A 20260-nucleotide genomic window follows, 5' to 3' on the forward strand; every position below is an offset into this window, starting at 1 on the left:
GTCCAAAGCCAGCCTGGTCTACAAAGTGAGTCCATGACAGTCAGGGCTACATAGAGAAACCCTGTCTGGAAAAACAGAAAACAAGCCAGGCGTGGTGGCGCACACCTGTAATCCCAGCACTTGGGAGGTAGCAGCAGGCGAATCGCTGTAAGTTTGAGGCCAGCCTGGTTTACAAAACGAGTCCAGGACAGTCAGGGCTACACAGAGAAACCCTGTCTCAAAAAAAAGAAAGAAAGAAAGAAAGAAAGACAGACAAACAGAAAACAAAACAACAACAACAAAAAAAACCAAATCAAAGCATGTGCTCTGGAGAGCCAGACATGGGGTTTGAAGACCAATGATGCCGTCACAGATAAGACCTTCCTTAGCACTTAACTCTTTCAGTCTCATTAGACTTCACTTCCCCAATGCATATAAAAAGCTACCAGTAATATTTACGGCTACTAAAGTGAGCTGTAGCTCTAGAACATGGAGGCACCTGATAAAGCCATTAGGACAATGCTATCCACACATGCCAGCGGGCTGCCTGAGCTGTGCTCTGCATGGCGGTAAAACCTCTCTCCTTCCACCAGTCCTGCTCGGCTTCTGTATTTGTAGTATAATCTCTCAGGAATTCACTTGAAAAATAAACGATCACAGAGCATCAGAGAACCACACAAGTTTGACAAACACCACAAAAGGATGGACAGCTGCCTGAGAAATATCGGTCTATGCTTTTCCACAAAGAAGTCATTATCTTCAGTGAACTATCAATAATGATTCAACAAATAAAACTGAATGTTAACTACAGAAGGAGGGTAAATACAGGGCTGGAGAGACAGCTCAGCAGTTAGGAGCATTCACTGCAGAGGCGCTGAGTTCGGTTCCCCGCCCCCACATCCAACAGCTTCCACCTGCCTGTAACGCCAACTCCTGGGAACCCAACACCCTTTTTTTGCTTCCTTGAACACATACATGTACAGGCATACATATACAGTCACATATACATAACACATACATGTACAGTCACATATACATAACACATACATGTACATGTACAGGCATACATATACAGTCACATATACATACACAGACACACACTTGCATATAATTAAGAATAAATAAATACATATTTTAAAAGAAGCTAAGCCTATAGGTACTCACTTTACAATTCTTTCTACTTCTTGGTGTTTGAAAATGATTTATAATGAAATCCATAAATAAGAGCTGAATTTTGTTTCCTTAGGAATATAAATGATATTCCAATTACCTGGGTGTTTTCAGCATTGTAAAGGTGCACTTGGTAATCTTAAAGAAATCCTTTTTTGACTTCAAGAGCAACAGTTGGCTCCAATGGAGACACTTTTAGCTAGCTAATGGGAGTAGATTCAAGCAGTACTTCCGTCAACTAAAGTTAGCCAGCTGGGGAATTACAGAGCTAATTTAAATACTTGCAGAAGCAGGAGAGAAGTTCTAAAGAGGGACTTCTGAAGGAAGCTGGGCATAACGAAAGAAGGTGTGGATAGAAAAATAACAAAGCAATCGTCTACATACACCAGGGGCAAAGCCACTTCCACACAGTGCTATCCGGCCCTGAGACACGCCAGAGGGATTGAGCAGCACTTAGTCCCTCAGAAGCCGTCTCCTTTAAAAGCAGACAACGAGCTTATATAATTGCAAGTAATAAAGTGCTTTTCAACTTCATACAGTAAAACACAATGGCAGTGTGCCCCTAGAAGAGCTTGCATTTTAACCAGTGACAGGGACAGTAGAAGACGGCCCAGTGGGTAAAGCACTTGCAATATAAGCTTAAGGATCTGAGTTCAGATCCCAGCATCCATGCAAACAGCCAAGCACGGCTGCAAACGACTGTGACTCCAATAGTGGAGGATGCAGACAGGCGGACCCCAAGCTTCCTGGCCAGTCAGCCTCGCTGAAAAGTCAAACTTCTGGTTCTGTGAGAGACGCCGTCTCAAAAGAATAGGTTAACACACAGCAAAGGTAAGACCTCCAATGCCATCCCACAGCCTCTGCATGGAAATGGACAGGCTTGCAAACTACAATCCACATGCATGCAACACACACATACACACACACACACACACACACACACACACACACACACAGGGTTTGCCAAAGCTATGGGACAACTGAATCCTCGTGCACTACTGCTAAGAACGCGACACAGCCCTCGTTCCCTGTGCTGCCACTCCTACAGACCCCATCAACTCCACTTTTATGTTTCCCCACAGGAAATACAAATGACTACAGGTGAACAGTTCACTGCAGCTTTGGTCAAAACATTCCAAAATTGAAAACAGACCAAATTTCTACCAAAAGGTGAAAGTAGGCACTGGAGAAACAGCTCAGCATTAAGAGCACTTGCTATTCTTATAGAGAACCCAGGTTCAACTTCCAGCACCACATGGAGGCTTACAAGGGTTGGCCACTCCAGTGCCAGGGATCTGGTGCTCTGTTCTGGGCCCTATGACAACAGGCGTGCACATGATGCACGCACATACATGCAAGCAAAACCTTCAAACACACTAAATAAGAATAAGCTAATTTAAAAAAATATTTAAGATGTTTATATGTAAACATGGAAAAACTTATTTTAAGTGCAAAAGACAGATAGGTTCTTATACATTTAAAATTAAAAATATTATTCACCATGATTATAAATACCAAATATTTTGCCATAAGAAGGCATAAAATAGGCTAGGCATAATGGCACAGACTTTTAATGCACACACTTGAGAGGCAGAGGCCAGCAGAACTCTGAGTTTGAGACCAGTCTGATACACAGAGCGCGTACCAGGAGAGCTAAGGCTACACAGATATATCCTGTCTCAACAAAAACAAGCAGACAAAAAAGACTGAGAGGATGGAGAGATGGCCCAGTGGTTAAGAACACGTGCTGCTCTTCCTGAAACCTGTGTTTTATTCCCAGCACCCACATGGAGGCACACAACTGGGTGTGACTCTAGTCCTAAAGGATCTGGCATGCCCATCATGCACACACATGCAGGCAAAGAACCATACACTTAAAAATAAATTGTGTGTACATACATATCTATTATATTAGTGTGTACATATATGCATCTGACATATAGTGCTTGTGTATATACGTGCACATGCACACGCTAGGGAGCCAGCAAGATGCCTCAGCAGGTGAAGGCACCAGCTGCAAGGCCTGACAACCTGAGTTCAATATCCAGGACCAACGTGAAGGAAGGAAAGAGCCAGCTGCTGAAAACTGTCCTCGGAGCAGCGCGAGCTCATTGCGGCTCACGTCAGCGCAGGCACATACAGCCCAAATGAACTAATGCCAGGAGCTGCCTTGGTCAGTAAAGTGCATGTCTCACAGGCATGAAGATCTGAGTTAGATTCCCAAAACCCACATTAAAAAAACAATACACCAGACACGGCAGGCATGGTGGCGCACGCCTTTAATTCCAGCCCTCGGGAAGCGAAGGAGGTCAGTTCTGAGTTCAAGCCCAGTTTGGTCTACATAGTGAAGTCCAGCCCTGCAAGCACAGAGATTGAGAGCCTGTGCTTGTCTATCCACACACGGCAGCGCAGAACTGTAAGCCTAGTATGTGGGGGTTAAAAACAACTGCATCCTTGGGGCTTGCTGACTAGCCAGTCCAGCCTCCCTGGTAACTTTCCAGGGCAATGAGAAACAATGTCTCAAAAGAAATGGACATCATTGTTTTCATGCCCATGTGTGTGTGTGAGTACACACGTGCTCAAGTGTATGCACATGCATGTGGAAGCCCCAGGTTAATCTCAGGAATCCTTAACACGTACACACACAGACACAAACAGAGCTTCTCAGTCAAACCCCAAACTCACCAATATGCTAGCCAACTCACTCAGTGCGCTCGCCTCCACTTTCCAAGGCTGTAATTGCATGGCCCGCCCACCGTGTGGCATCTGTGTGGGTTCCGGGTCTGAACTCAAGTCCTCTTGCCTTTGTGTCAAGAGCTTTAACCATCTGCGCCGCCTTTCCCAGCTGTGGACAGCATTTCTGAGGCTGACATTCAATGTTCTTCTCTAGCCTGCACATGCGCGCGCGCGCGCGCACACACACACACACACACACGTGCATGCACACCTATACATGCACACTTGAACATGCATGTACAAAATTTTGGAAAAGTGTACTATATAGAGATCTAGGCTACGAGTCAACAGTAGAGTACTTTCCTATCAGCACATAATGCCCTGGGTTTGGATCTCCAGCACTGCTCCAAATAAGGAAGTAAAGAAATAAATAAGCAAAGCAGCAACGATTGTAAAATTGAAATTTTAGGGCCAGTTGGTGGTGGCACACGCCTTTAATCCCAGTACTTGAGAGGCAGAGGCAGGCAGATCTCTGAGTTTGAGGCCAGGCTGGTCTACAGAGTTCCAGAACAGCCAGGGCTACACAGAGAAACCCTGCCTCAAAAAAAAAAAAAAAAAAAAAAAAGGAGAAGGAAGAAAGAAAATTTGGTTGCAGTGGGAAATCTGCTAGAATCCTAGCACTCAGTGTGAGGACCCTGAATTCAAGGCTTGTCCAAGCCACACAGCAAGTTCAAGACCAGCCTCTGAAACACAGTGCGCAAGTTCAAGATCAGCCTCTGAAACACAGTGAGCAAGTTCAAGACCAGCCTCTGAAACACAGTGCGCAAGTTCAAGATCAGCCTCTGAAACATAGTGAGCAAGTTCAAGACCAGCCTCTGAAACATAGTGAGGCCCTGGCTCCAAAAACACATAAAACTCCTAAAAAGAACAGAGTAGAAAAATCTATGTACAACATTAAAGACATGGTCCATGAGTGGGGGAAAAAAATCTAGCAAGCTCAACTTGACCTAAATTAAAAACGTCTCTGTAAAAGACAAAGAATAAAAACATGTATCCAATAAAGTACTTGTATCTAAACACATAGCAAACTCTTAAAAATCCAACAACCCAATTTATCCCAAGTATTTACTTCCTAGAGGGCATGGCATGTGCATGTCATTGGTGCAGTGAAGCCAGAGGATGACTGCTGGAGGCAGCTCTCTCCTTCCACCATACGGGCCCCAGGGATCAAACCAAGGTTCTGGGCTTGGTGGCAAGTCCTCATCACGGAGGAACTCCAAATCAAAACAATCGCATGGCAATGAATAGAGCTAAAAGCCCAAATCGATCAAGTCAAACACCAATGTGGAACAAATGCATTTGTCTTTGCTGCAAGAATGTAAAATGGACCGGGTACAGTGGGCACGCCTGTAATCCCAGCACTCAGGAAGGCAGAGACCACAGATCTCTGTGAGCTCAAGGTCAGCCTGGTCTACAAACCAAGACCAGGAAGCCAGGGCCACATACAGGAAACTGTCTTGAAAAAACCCCCCACCAAAAAAACAAAACAAAACAAACAAACAAACAAACAAAAAACACTATAAAAAGGTACAGCCACTTTGTGTGGTGGTGTGAGTGAGACCACCGCCCAGTATGTGTTTGCGTACTTAGTCCTTAGGTGATCAAGTGTTTGGAGAGGATTAGGAGGTGTGGCCTGGTTAGAGTAGGAGTGGCTAGGAGACTTCAAAGTCCATGCCAGAACCAGTCTCTCTGTCTGTCTCTCTCTCCCTCCCCCCCTCCTCCTTCTCCTTTTTCTTCTTCTCTCCCCCCCCCCCTGCTCCCTCTCCAGCATCACATCTACCTGCCTGGCTGCCACCCTGCTCCCTGCCCAGACGCGTCTTCTGAAACTACAAGCGCGCCCCAGTTCCATGCTTTCTTTTGTAAGCGTGGCCTTGGCCATGGCGTCTTTTCACAGCGATAGAGCAGTGACTTTGGAAGGCAAGCTGACACCGTTTTACATAGTTTACCATCCAACCCATCAATCCTGCTCCTATGTGTGGACCCAAAACAGCCACTCACACCCACACAAAAGCCTGCGCTCTACAGAAACTGTGGCTCCAGCCTCTGGTTTTTGTTTTTTTGTTTTTGCCTCTGCTTTGCTTAAGATGTAAACCCTGGTTCTCTATTTGCAAAGCAAATACTCTTAACCACTGATCCATCTCTTCAGCCCTTATCAATATTTTAATTTTTAATTTTAATTTTATTTTAATTGTATGGGTAGTTTGCCTACATGTAGGTGTCATAGAAGCCAAAAGAGGGTGTTCAACCCCCTAAAATGGAAGTTACACAGTTGTAAGCCACCATGTGGGTGCAGGGTCCTCTGCAAGAACAGCCAGTGCACTTAACCCTTTCTCCAGCCCTTACCAACATTTTTAAAGCATTTGTAGTACACGCCTTTAATCTCAGCACTCGAGGGGGCAGAAGCAGGCAGATCTCTGTGAATTTGAGGCCAATGTGGTCTATATAGTGAGTTCCAAGACAGCCAAAGCTACACAAAGAGGCCCAGACTCGAAATACAAAATGAAATGAAAAGTATATCTGTGTAGAAAATTGACACTGGGCCAAAGAAAGTTCCAGTAACAGTAGAAATTAGCCCTGGCAAAGCTCATCAAGTGTGTGTGTTGGTCAGCACCCAGTGCTCCCACGTGGGGGAGGTGGGATAACTGCTGCTGTGTGTTCTCCCGAAGCACTGGCCTGAGGCAAGGCAAGTACAGAAAGCTCTCCTGCTTTCCAGCTTAGCACCTCTAGCCAGAACAAACAAGGTGTTATTGCTTAGGGAAGAATGAAAAGTTCCTTAAATTTGTAATTACAGGGCAATCAATTTACAAACACAATCTATTCAGGCAGATATATTTCCGGAAAATGAATCATATTTGTCATTCAGGAAAGTATGAAGCATTGAGATATCTTTCAGACTATACAAATATAATCAAGCTACTAAAAAAAAAAATTTGGCAACTGTCTGTGAAACCAACATGATCTTTGTTATCAACAATAAAACCTAACTCCTTCATCTCACTCTGTTAGAATACAAAATTCCGGGGGCTGACAGCATGGCTCGGCTGGTCTGAGGGCACACTGCTCTTTTGTTTGTTTGTTTTGAGACAGGGTCTCTCTCAGTAGCCCTGGATGTCCTAGAACTTGCTCTATAGACCAGGCTGGCCTCAAACTCACCAAGATCCACCTGCCTCTGCCTCCTGAGTGTTGGGAGTAATGGAATGTGCCGCCTCCCCCGGCCTGAAGGTCTGTTTACATACATGTTTGGGTATGTGTGTGTGCACACGAGGTCTGGAAGAGGACACACATGTCCTGGAGCCTGAGCTGTGAACCCCTGGGAGCCTCTGCAATGCAGGCGCTAGAAACCGAATCTGCATCTTCTGCAGGAGCAGTCAGTGTTCCTAAGCACTGAGCTATCTCTCCAGCCCCAAAGGCTTACTGCTCTTCCAATTAAAAAGTGTCTTTTAATTATAGTATATAACATAAATGCAGTATAAGTATATAACAAAATGTAAGTATAGTAAAACCCTCACAGTGCGTCTATAGATAAGTAAACTAGCAGAAGTGCATTTCCAAACCTTCCGAGGGCATCATATCTTCCACAACCTCCAAATCATCAGTCGGCCTCCCAATTTTAGAAATAAAATATATAACAGAACCTAGACAGACACACAGACGTAATAAACTTCTGCTGTATTAAGGGGCAATTTCCTTATTATTTTCATTGAACAGTTCTGTAACAACCAGCCTGACAGCAGCCGGAGGCACTAAGCAAGGAGCTAACGCCCACAGATGGCTCTGTACTCCTCAAAAGGAAAGTCATCTTCAGTGCCAAGATCACAGAATACATAGGTGGTTTGTTTTGTTTTGTTTTGTTTGTTTGTTTTTTTAAAGTCTGGTCTTGATCTGAGGTCTGACACACAAATCTATCACATTTTGGATAAAGCTAGGGGTATAACTCAATAGAATTTGAGTGCTTTAGTAAACATAGGTCCTGGGTTTAACCCAAGCACAAAACAAAACAAAAAACAAGTTTCAAATAGCTTAAGCAAAAACAAATCATTTTTTAAAAAGATGTTTCTCCATTACTGGGCATAACAGCACATTCCTGAATCCCAGCAGCCAGCACTCACCCAGCACCCAGCACCCCATCTCAGTGGAGATGGGAAAACATGGAGGACAGTCACCCGGGCTACACAGCAACCCAATAAAACAAAGCTGGGGAGGCAGAGGCAGGTGGATCTCATGAGTTCAAGGCCAGCTGGTCTACAAAGTGAGTTCAGGACAGCCAAGGCTACACAGAGAAACTCTGTCTCAAAAAAAACCCAAAAAAACAAAAAACCCAAGCTGGATGTGGTAATAGGTGGGACGCAAGGAGGAGAACCAGAGTCCAGACCAGGCAGATGGCAGAGGCAGGCAGGTATCTCAGAGTCTGAGGCCAGCCTGGGCTACAGAGTGAGTTTCAGGACAGCCAGGGCTACACAGAGAAACCTTCACTTAAAAAACAAACCAGAAACAGAAAAAGAGAGTGTTCAAGACCAGCTTCAGCTAAGTGGTGAGTTAGAAGCCAGCCTGGGCTACTGTCACAAACAAAACAAAGCCTTTCCACAGTAACAGAAGTTCACTGGCAGAGAACAGAAGGACACGCAAACACAGGGTCTCATTCAGCAAGACGACACACACACTACCTGACATCTAACTAACAGAAGTTCACAACCTGAAGCACTTGTCACAGTCCTGACACAGCAAAAAGTCACCTTTTTCACACTGAAGACAACAGACCTCAGGTCTACATTTTAGTACCATATTCACTTCTTGTCCTCAGTTTTCTCAACTCCCAACAAGACATAATGCCAAAATAAAGGATTTAAGATTTATTTTTATGCAGGTGTAAATTTGTGTGCCTGTGAGAGCTAACATGGGTGTCCAGAAGCCAGACGTGGGCATTAGGTGGAGTCACAGGTGCTTGTGAACGGTCATGTGGTGCCGGGAACTGAACTCTGGCTCTGCGGGAAAGAAGCTACTGCTCTTGACCCCTGAGCCATGTCTCCAATACCTGCAACAGAAAATATTTAAATTTATGGTGGCATCTCCTAGTCAGACAGACAGAGAACGCGCCTGGGACAAGGATGGTGATGCTGTGAGCACAGAGATAAGCATGAGCAAAATCATTTACAACCTAAGGTGACAGGAAACAGACATCCCAGAAGCTGATTTGAACTGAGGGGAAGTGTGGGAACAAATGAACGGCAGCTTCTCATCAGGGGGCCTAGAGCTATGTGTCAGAGCTTCGCTGCTCTTAGCTCTGTACGTATGTATGTATGTATATATGTATGTATGTATGTATGTATGTATGTATGTATGTATGTATGTATATATGGTATAAGACAGTCAAAAGAGAAAAAAATGGTCTGAAATTCTTTTCAATCCAATAGCAATTTTCTCACTTCAGCCATGGAAATCTATTCAACCCAAATAAAAACTAAATTTGTGGGAAAGTATAAGTAACAAATACATACACAACTGTATATGAAGAACAAATCCCAACCTTGTTAGCCTGGTGGTGGTGGCGGCAACCACATTTAATCCTAGCAGAGGCAGGCAGATTCCTGAGTCTACAAAGCGAGTTATGGGACTGCTAGAGCTACACAGAGAAACCCTGTCTCAGGGAGAAAAAAATCCAAACTTGTCAGCACAGCTTTCAAGGCCTTTTTGTGTCTCCTTTCTGCCATCCTTTCCAGCGTCTATGGCGCACCTGTAAGCAATGGCTGGAGGCCCTTGCTAGCTTTTCAAGGACTGCGTGCATCTTCCTCCCTTCAGTCAGACCCTGAGCCTGTGAAGCCCTCCTCTTTCTCTACTACTGAAGTTAGACTCGCCCTTCAGTCTAATGAAAGCCAGCAGGAGCCAGTGGGAAGGCTCTGGGGAAAGCAGCTGCCTCAAAAGCCTAATACCCTGAGTTCAATTGAGGAACTCAGCTGAAAGGAAAGAGCTGACTCCTGAAAGTTGCCCTGTGATCTACACACGCACACACACACACGCACACGCACACGCACACACACACACAGTCTGTCACATGCTCTAACATATTCCTTCAGTTATGTAAAAGCTTTCTGTGAATGTCCATCTTAAGTGTATCTACTCTCCCCTCTAACCCCACTCTGGCTCGCATTTGCCACTTACTTCATTTTCACAGAGTAAACTGTCTCTAGGACCTCCTCCACTCAGAGCAAGGCCAGGCATCCAACTCACAAGCTAGTGATAGCTGCTTATACTCTGTGCCCAACAGTGGAACCAGTCAACATGCAGTAACTGTGAGTCAACAGGAGGGGAAATGATGTTTAATTATTGTATTTAGGACTAGAGATAAGCTCACAGGTGGTAGACCACCTGCCTAGCATGCAGAAGGCCTAGCACCCTCAGGATGAACAAATGAGTGTTTTCAGAGAGCGGACATGACCCAACAAGCATTCAAACAACAAAACCCAAATAGTGAATAGTGAGCTGGCAACACGATAGCTCACTGGGAAATGCCCTTGCTGGGAAAGCCTGCCCTGAGTTCTAGCAGAACCCACATAAAGCGGACAGAGAGAATGTGGGCTTTACAAAGTTATCTTCTGACCTCCACACACATGTACACGTATATGCATATATGTGTGCATGCACTTGTACATACACATGCTACTAATAAAAATTTTAAAGATACTGCTTTTAAATAGAAAGTGAAAATTTGACCACTGTACAAAAACAGAAAACAGTAAATAGTTTTGGTGAAACTTACTTTGGGTGGTTTGATTGGCACTTGCTGCTGTTAAGTGTTGGTTGTATGTACACTGAGTCAAATGTAAAAGGTACTGCAATTTTGGTTTTCTGTTTTATATTTTGGTTGTTTTGCTTCTGAGATAGGATCTCTCTATGTAGCACAGGCTGGTTAAAACTCAAGATCCACCTACCTCAGCCTCCTGAGTGCAAGGAATACAAACTTCCTTGTTGGTGTTTTTAAAATGTTTTTTGTTTAGTTGGTTGGTTGGATGGATGGATGGATGGATGGATGAATGGATGGGTGAATGGATGGTTGGATGGATGGATGGATGGATGGATGGATGGGTGGGTGGATGGATGGATGGATGGGTGGATGGGTGGATGGATGGATGGGTGGGTGGGTGGATGGATGGATGGATGGATTGATGGATGGATGGATGGGTGGATGGATGGATGGATGGATGGATGGATGGGTGGATGGTTGGATGGATGGATGGATGGATGGGTGGATGGATGGATGGATAGGTGGATGGATGGATGGATGGTTGGATGGATGGATGGATGGATGGATGGATGGATGGTTGGATGGATGGATGGATGGATGGATGGTTGGATGGATGGATGGATGGGTGGATGGATGGATGGATGGGTAGATGGATGGATGGGTGGATGGATGGATGGATGGGTGGATGGGTGGATGGATGGATGGATGGATGGATGGGTGGATGGATGGATGGGTGGATGGATGGATGGGTGGATGGATGGGTGGATGGATGGATGGGTGGATGGATGGATGGATGGATGGTTGGATGGATGGATGGATGGATGGGTGGATGGATGGATGGATGGGTGGATGGATGGATGGTTGGATGGATGGATGGATGGATGGGTGGATGGATGGATGGATGGATGGGTGGATGGATGGATGGATGGATGGTTGAATGGATGGATGGTTGGATGGGTGGATGGATGGATGGATGGGTGGATGGATGGATGGGTGGATGGATGGATGGATGGGAGGGTGGGTGGATGGATGGGTGGATGGATGGATGGATGGATGGGTGGATGGATGGATGGATGGATGGATGGGTGGATGGTTGGATGGATGGTTGATGGATGGATGGTTGGATGATTGGGTGGATGATTGGATAGATGGTTGGATGATTGGGTGGATGGATGGATGGATGGATGGATGGTTGGATGGGTGGGTGGGTGGGTGGGTGGGTGGATGGACGGATGGCTGGGTGGATGGTTGGATGATTGGATGGATGGATGGATGGATGGTTGGATGAATGGATGGGTGGATGATTGGATGGATGGGTGGGTGGGTGGATGGTTTTTTTTTGAGACAGGGTTTCTCTGTGTAGCCCTGGCTGTCCTTGAACTCTGTAGACCAGGCTGGCCTCAAACTCACAGAGCTCTGCCTGCCTCTTCCTCTCAAATGCTGAGATGAAAGGCATGTGCCACCACTACCACCAGGCCTGGTTTTTAAAAAGCTCTTAACACTGCCTAAAGATTGTTTTTTGCCAGTTGAACAGAATGAGCCTCGGTGGCTCTAAGTTACAAACCACAACAGTCTGTGCACAATGCCATCATCCAGTGAATAATCTCAGCACAGATTCTGTTCTGTTGTGATCACAGACTGTTTGTCAGCTAAATATCTCTGCCTATCTACGGTTTCATAAGAATTATTCCCACTGAAATTTAGCTTCTAAAATACTTATCTGTGAGAGGACAAGAACAAGCCCTCACCTAAAACAAACTGAAATTAACTAATAAACTAATGGTGGCTGAAAAGATTACTGTTTACCACAAATTAAAAACTCGCCTTTGAGCCGGGCATGGTGGCGCACGCCTTTAATCCCAGCACTTGGGAGGCAGAGGCAGGCGGATCGCTGTGAGTTCAAGGCCAGCCTGGTCTACAAAGTGAGTCCAGGATAGCCAAGGCTACACAGAGAAACCTTGTCTCAAAAAACAAAAAACTTTGAAGCAAGCCAGGAAGCAAGCCTCTCCACGGCCTCTGCATCAGCTCCTGTCTATAGTTTCTGCCCTGTTTGAGCTCCTGTCCTTGCTGCTTTTTCTTTTCTTTTCTTTCTTTCTTTTTTCCCCCAGACAGGGTTTCTCTGTGTAGCCTTGGCTGTCCTGGACTCACTTTGTAGACCAGGCTGGCCTCAGACTCACAGCGATCCTCCTGCCTCTGCCTCCCGAGCGCTGGGATTACAGGCGTGCCCACCACGCCGGCTTCCTTACTGCTTTAATGATGAAGTGCCATATGGACCTGAGCGTGAAATAAACCCTTTTCTCCTCCGCACCTCACCCCAAAAAACAGCCATTATGCAACTAATCACAGTTTCTCTCTTGGGGGTGGTGTTGGATCTCTCTATGTAGCCCTGGCTGGCCTGAAACTCACTATATAGACCAGGCTGGCCTCACACTCTGAACTATCAACCTGCCTCTATCTCCCAAATCCTGGGATTAAAGGCGTGTGCGCCATGGCCAAAAGGCCTTTACTTGGTCACAGCAACCCTGAGGGACAGCAATACAGCTTTTGAGTTTACTATTGTTTGCAGCCTCACTATATGAAACTAAAAGTGTTTTTAAGTAGCAAGTATGTCCTGTTTCCTTTGCTGGCAACAGAGAAAAAACTGCAATAAAACCGGCACAGAAAGCTTGCTTTAGCCCCAGCCTCTAATCCACACTAACAACATGAGATAAGGAATAAATAAAAATGTAAGCCACAAGTCACAAACAGAAACAAGGTTCAACACTATCCATTTTTACAGGAATGTAACTTGATTTTAAATAACTAGTTACCGTCAACAACAGCCTACTAGCCTGGCACGGTGGCGCAGGCCTTTAACCCCAGCACTCGGGAGGCAGAGGCAGGCTGATGTCTGTGAGTATGAGGCCAGCCTGGTCTACACAGTGAGTCCAGGACAGCCAGGGCTCTGTGTAACAGAGAAACCCTGTCTCGTTAAAAAAAAGAAAAGAAAGAAAGAAAGAGAGAGACAAGAATAGCCTACTAGGCCGGACAACAGTGAGGCACATCTTTCATCCTAGCATGGGAGGCAGAGGCAGGCAGATCGCTAGAAAATCAAGGCCACCCTGGTCTACAAAGAGAGTTCCAGGATAGTCAGAGCTACACAGAGAAGCCCTGTCTTAAAAACCCAATAAATAAATAAATAATAGCTGACTACCCCAAGACCCTACACAGCTGTGGAGCTGTGGAGCTGTGGAGCTGGTGGCTGCTGCTGAGGGAGGAAGCTACTTCTCTTTAGGAGTATGGCCACTGGGAGGCTCCCCCATGCCCTTGTGGATGCCCTACATCCATACTCATATGCACAGCACAGACCAGGCTGACTGGGCTAAAAATCATCTAATTAATTATAGAAGGAGGACATGAAGGTAGAAAGGAGGTATCCTAAGGGGAGTGCGAAGGAAGAACTGGGGTAGAAATGATCGAGATGCACTGTAGTATACACACGCGAAACTTCCAAAGAATAAATAAAAATCAAGACGTTGACTATTAACAGTCAATAACCAAAACACACTTTTAAATGGGAAAGCTCCGACGACCTGGATTTAATTCTGGCTGTCACTCAATGCAGCACTCCTCTCACAAACAGGGATAACCTTCCTCTACCCACTCAGCACGCATCACTACGCATTTGACTAGGGATTCACTGAGCATCCCAGTTAGCAGGGTCCCTGCCTGAGAGCTTTAACTCTCACACTCAAGAAGGCTAGCCTGAAGTTCCAATGTACACGCACTGCACTGCAGACTGCAACACGCCACAGACACTTTGGTCCAACACAGTGACGGTTATCATCTGTTTTCTTTCTCTTAACTGTACGTCTAAGCTGCAGGACAACAGCAAGATCCACTCAAGTAAGTACAACTGGACAGACGGGGCCAGGTGGCGGCAGCACATGCCTTTAATCCCAGCACTCAGGAGGCAGAGGCTGGCGGATCTCTGTGAGTTCAAGGCCAGCCTGGTCTACAAAGTAAGTCCCAGACAGCCAAGGCTACACAGAGAGACCCTGTCTCGGGGGGAAAAAAAAACTAGACAGACTATTTGGTAAAGAAAACGGACTTCCCCTTAATTTGGAATTCCAGAGATAATTAAGTCACTATGTGTTAGCAAAGTCCTAGCTAATGGTTCCTAGGGTAACTGTGCTTTAGCAGCGCAGTGGGCTGAGGACAATCTAGAATAGACCATAGCTATCATGTTGTTCTGCAATGTGACTTAGCATATGAGTTACATTCCCTACACTTGGCAAAGGAGTTGCAAAGATTTCTAGCTTTATGCAAGACCCACCTGCAAATCTGTGTATCTGGCTAGCACACCCCCCCCCCCCGCCCCAGGGACTCTCGTGAATACCACAGTGTAAGAACTTTGCCATAATCATTCCTTTTGCTCAAATCATTATTATCAATATTATAAATCAAATTATTATCCAAGTCTACCTGAAAGATCTGAGCCAAAAAGAAATGAGTCAACTTTTTAAAAGGTTCTTAAGAAGATACTCAACAGTCCCCATTTCATGACTCATTCAACTGCAAAAACACTTACTGCACCAAACTTTTTTTTTTTTTTTGTATTTTGTTTTTCGAGACAGGGTTTCTCTGTGTAGCCATGACTGTCCTGGACTCACTTTGTAGACCAGGCTGGCCTCAAACTCACAGAGATCCGCCTGTCCCTGCCTCCCGAGTGCTGGGATTAAAGGCGTGCGCCACCATGCCCCGCTGCATCAAACTCTTTTATCAATTATTTTCAAACATTCACATGAAATAAAACAAACAAGGGAGCTGGAGAGATGGCTCAGAGGTTAAGAGAACTGATTGCTCTTCCAAAGGTCCTGAGTTCAATTCTCAGCAACCACATGGTGGCTCACAACCATCTATAATGAGATCTGGTGCCCTCTTCTGGTGGGCAGGCACACATGCGAGCAGAATATGTATATATAAATATTTTTTAAAAAATAAAACAAACAAACAAACAAAAAGACCCTCAATAAACAAATTGTTCAACATAATTTCTCTTATGCTTTAATCTTCAGAAGGAAAAGCTGATGGGTACATCACCAGGAGGCTACTAAGGAGGAACGTATACACTCTCACCAACATAAGTGCATCATGACTGTGAATGCTTACAAGCCAACCGTAAAGGTCTGCGCTTGAAATCCACACTCTGCAGAGCAGTTTGGCAGGTGAGGCTGTGTAAACCTGACCACCTGAGTTCGGTTCCTGGAACTCACCTAAAAGATGGATGCACTGATGAAAACGACTGTAACCCTAGCAGCCTGTACGAGGGAGATGAGGTAGAAACAGGAGAATCTGCCCTAACTTAGAGAACTAACTCCTCAAAGTGTGTCCTGTGCAAAGATCACAGTATCTGGCTAAAAAACGCAACAAGCCTAATCTCAAAAACTGTAGGCGGTTCCATGCCCACTGCACACAGCAACTCTCCTAAAGGTCCTCAGACCTACCTAAACCTCACAGAAATTAACCTGAAGTCAGTTATTTCACTTACTATATAATTAGTATGAAGATCTATTTATTTTGGTTCTATTTGTTGGAAGCCTCGAGGTACGTGCACATCAAAGGGAAGACACATTACACTGGGAAAAATTACAAGGTGTAGACCAACACTGTTAGTCAAAAAAACTTTCCATCTGTAGTAAATACTAGTGCCCAGAGGGCTTCTTCATACTGTAGAGCCAAGCCCTGCAACATGACTCTCTCTTAAGCCAGTCACAGCCTAGCCAGCCTTGAAAGGAAAGCAGGGGAGCCAAGGCTGGCTCCAGGTGAAGTTACCCACTACCCCAGAACTCAGGGAGCCTTGGTCGGCAGATTCTAAGAGCAGCACAAAGAAATGGGTCCTCTTACTGAAGCCCAAGTCTGTGTCACACCTCTAACAGTCATCCAATCAACAGCGACATGAAAACTGGAGTGAAAGCTATCTTCACGTAGGGAAGTGTGTTTAAAACAGAGAGAAATCTCAAACCTCAATTACCAAGGTCCAGACACCTGCCTGTGACTTGGTGCCCAGTGATCAAGCAGCATAGTAATAATCCACCCATCCCTAACTCAGACCCCATCAACACGGGAAGCTTCCCTGGACAACGGAGAGGCTAACTTAAGGACTTTGGCTAAGACAAGCTGAAAAGCTCAAGCTGGAAATGGAGCTGACCTGATAGAGTGCTTGCCTAGCAAACATGGTGTCCTAAGTCCCTGGGCTCCACCCTCAGCAGCACACAAATCCAGCAGAGTGGCCACACACCTGGAATCCCAGGACTCAGCAGGTGCAGGTAGGACGACCCCAAGTTCAAGGTCTTCCTAAGCTACATACAGAGTTTGAGGCCAGCAGGGCCGCATGAGAGCCTGCCTCAGAGAAATGAGTAAGTTTCTAAAGCTAAGATAGTAGCTGATTTTTCTCCTCACACTTGAAAATCTAAAGAGAGGCAGGGAGGAAAGAGGGAGGGAGGGAAGGAGGGACTAGGGGGGAGGGCGGGAAAGCCCAGCTGAGCTCTCAGGAGTCATCAGCTAGCTTAGAATTGCCACTTCTACTATTTCTACAACAGTACCTCAGAAATTTCAAACAATGTTGAATTTTTAAAAAGAATCAGAATACAAACAGCTGGAAGGGTACAAAACCTACACCATGAATCTTTTCTATCATTTGTCTAGGCAGTGTTTCTTTACCCTGCTAACAAAAATGATAAAAACTTCTCTCACTACCAAGAACAGTACCAAAAACATTAGCTTTTCCTTCCTAGGCTCTTGGCCTGTAACCATGCCTAAGGCAAACTGCCCCCCAGGGCTTCCCTGCATCACTCAGATCTACTCTACAATGCCTAGCGCACAGCCGGTCTCTCTGCTGCAGACTACAGCAAAGGCAGAAGGCCACCAACTATGGTTGTTGACTTATACACTCATGGCAGATGGCATTAGCTGTAGTTTCATCGTTTGGGGTCCTATACAGCAAATGACCTAGAACTTTAATACACTTAGAACTTTATATATTTTAAATCTAAAAAATTAAAGAGCCGAATCAAAGTTAATTTCCAAAGGGAAAGCAAAATGACAATTTTAAAAGTTTCTATCAGAAGAAACAATCAGCTACAAATCTTGAGTTATCTAGAAAAGGAATACCTGGGTACCCAGGTAAGAGACATCAAAAATTCATTACTGTATTCATATCTTAATGCTCTCCACAAAGACTAACAATATACTATCAGGGAATATGAGAAAATAGTCTGTGCAGCCAAGGCTACACAGAGAAAGCGTGTGTCAAAACACAAAAAAAACAAAAACAAGGGAAGTCTGTAATAGAATCATAAAAAAACCCAAGCACCTATTTCCAGACAGGTCAGAAGAAAAGTACCAGCTCTCCAAACACACAAACACAAGCATTAGTCAGCTCCTCTTTCTTGAAGTGGAAAAAATGAGGAAATAAAATGAATGATTCCATGGAGTAATAGTAATGGGCACAAAAATGGAAAAAAGGGGGGAGCAGGGCGGGCTCCTCTACAGGAACAGACTTCCACCAGACCTTACTTGCGCAGACCGTAAGTGAATCTGTCTTACAAAATGAAAAACGGGCAGCTGTGGAAATTACAATTAAAATGAAATGTTTAACCTTGTCTCAAAAAAACAAAAAAAAAATAATAAATTAAATGTTTAAAAGGAAGATGAAAGACAGACTTATGTGGGTAAATCCCACCAGGGGAGGAGAGAGCCCGTGTGTGGTGAGGAGAGCGATACAGTACAGATGCGGTAAAGAGAAATACAGGCTTGAAGGGGACAATGAAAGCATACAGCACCTACACGTCAACCAACACCGCTATACAATTTAGTACAAAATCCAAAAAAAATCACAGACACAACACAGCATGGGGCAGTGGGGGTCTGTGTTCAAGCCAAGGCAACATGTGGGGAGCTTTACGGGATTGCGGTGTTAGCAGGGGAGGCTGAAGGAATACACGAGAAGCTCTCTAGAGGAACAAATAATATGAAGTGTAGGACTGCAACCGCGCGGAGCAGAAGGCACGTGCAGAGGGCCAAAGACCTAAGGCGACCGACCGCAGTCTCGGGGAAGTCGGAGCCGAGAGAGCGCTATCATCAGCCGAACTCCCAAAGTGTAAGGAGTGGGGCACGTGGGAAGCCAGGGAGCCAGAAAACGGGTGCACTCGCAGGAATGCGGCCATGGAGAAACCAGATTGAAATTCAGGGTGCAATTACCAGGATCAGAATAAAAACGAGTGTCAACCCTTCCTCCCCTCCCCCCACCCCAAAAAAAAACCCCGCATGCGATGATCAGGTATACTCGAGGTGGTGTGACTACAAAGAGGGGAGGAAAGGCCAAGAGGTGGGTGCAAAAAATGTCAGTGTGCTTTACCATAACGGGGAGTAACTAAGGAGAGGGGGAATGGGGAAGAGATGACGCCTGCAGAGGAGAAGGGAGCTGACCACGGGCCCTGCCGGGGCTAGAGGGCAGAAGGGACAATCCACGGGGTCTGAGGGGAGTGGCCGAGGCCGGGAAACTAGGATGCCAATGACGAGAACTTGGAGAGGGCACAGTACCGGCTAGGTCGAGAAGGGGGCTCCGTCAGGAGGGGGCAGGAAAGCCCAGGGAGGAGAAGGCAAGGGGGCTGAGATCTGCCCAAAGGCACGGATCTGGGGACAGCGGGGAGGAGCCCTGGGGTGGTGGGCCAAGGGCACAAACCGCAAACGCCAGGGAAGCAAGAGGCTCCACGCCGGGCCGCGGGGAAGGGGTGGGGGTGGCGGGGGTCGCAAGCAGGCTCGAGGGCTGGGGTGCGGGGTGAGGCCTGGGTGACAGGGTGCGGGCCGGGACAGGAGGAGGCTAAGGGGTACGGGGCGTGGCGGCCGCGGTACTCACACCTCCAGGATGCGGTCCCCCTTGCGCACTCCGGCCCGGTCGGCCGCCCCTCCGGGCAGCACGGCGCTCACATGCTGCAGCGGCGCGTACAGCTCCCCGTTGATGCTCCGCAGCTGCCCGCCCTCGCTCACTTGGCCCCGCACGTTGAAGCCGTAGCCGGACTCGGACTTGACGATGCGCACGACCCGCGGGCCGCCGCCGCCGCCTCCCCCGCCGCCGTTCCCGGCGCAGTGGAGCCCAGACCCCCCGCCGCCGCCTCCATTCCGGTGAGGGGCTGAGGGGAGAATCCCTTCCCCGTCCTCGTCCGCCATCTTGCGAGCAAGCGAGCCGTCCCTCGCTCGCCGCCGCCGCCGCCCCCCCACCCCCGCCTCCACTTCACGCCTCCACTCCTCCTGCGCGCGCCCGCCCCCTTCGGCAGCCGCGCGACCCTGGCGCGCGCGCCCGGGCTCCGCCGAAGGCTGGAGCGAGTTCCTCCCCCGCGCTGCTGCCGGGGGCGTTGGGGGAAAAAAAAAGGGGGAGCAGGGGCGTGGGGAAGCGAACGGTTGGGCGCTGCGGGGCCTCCTGGGAGATGTAGTTCTGGGAAGGGATACATGACGCATCCGGGAACAAAGTTTTCTGGGAGTTGTAGTTTATTGAACTTTGAGGTCTGGTAGAAGTTTTCCTCGGTTGGGCAGTGAGCATCTTGTTTTGTGTTCGAGACCGCGTTTCCCTGTGCAGCCCTGGCTGTGCTGGACCAG

At 46.7% G+C, this 20260-nt stretch overlaps 1 protein-coding gene across 1 annotated transcript in view; it reads right to left on the reverse strand.

Annotated features, from left to right (window-relative positions):
* Window positions 1–20047, reverse strand: part of SNX27 (sorting nexin 27) — a 68493-nt gene extending 48446 nt beyond the window's left edge. Inside the window, exon 1 of the mRNA XM_084769217.1 lies at window positions 19524–20047. Coding sequence (XP_084625343.1) covers window positions 19524–19834 — 311 coding nt within the window. The 5' untranslated portion in view covers window positions 19835–20047. The remainder of the gene's footprint in view (window positions 1–19523) is intronic.
* Window positions 20048–20260: the final 213 nt, after the last annotated feature.

This window comes from Acomys minous (genome assembly GCF_964271855.1).
Source record: "Acomys minous genome assembly, chromosome: 19".
NCBI lineage: Eukaryota > Metazoa > Chordata > Mammalia > Rodentia > Muridae > Acomys > Acomys minous.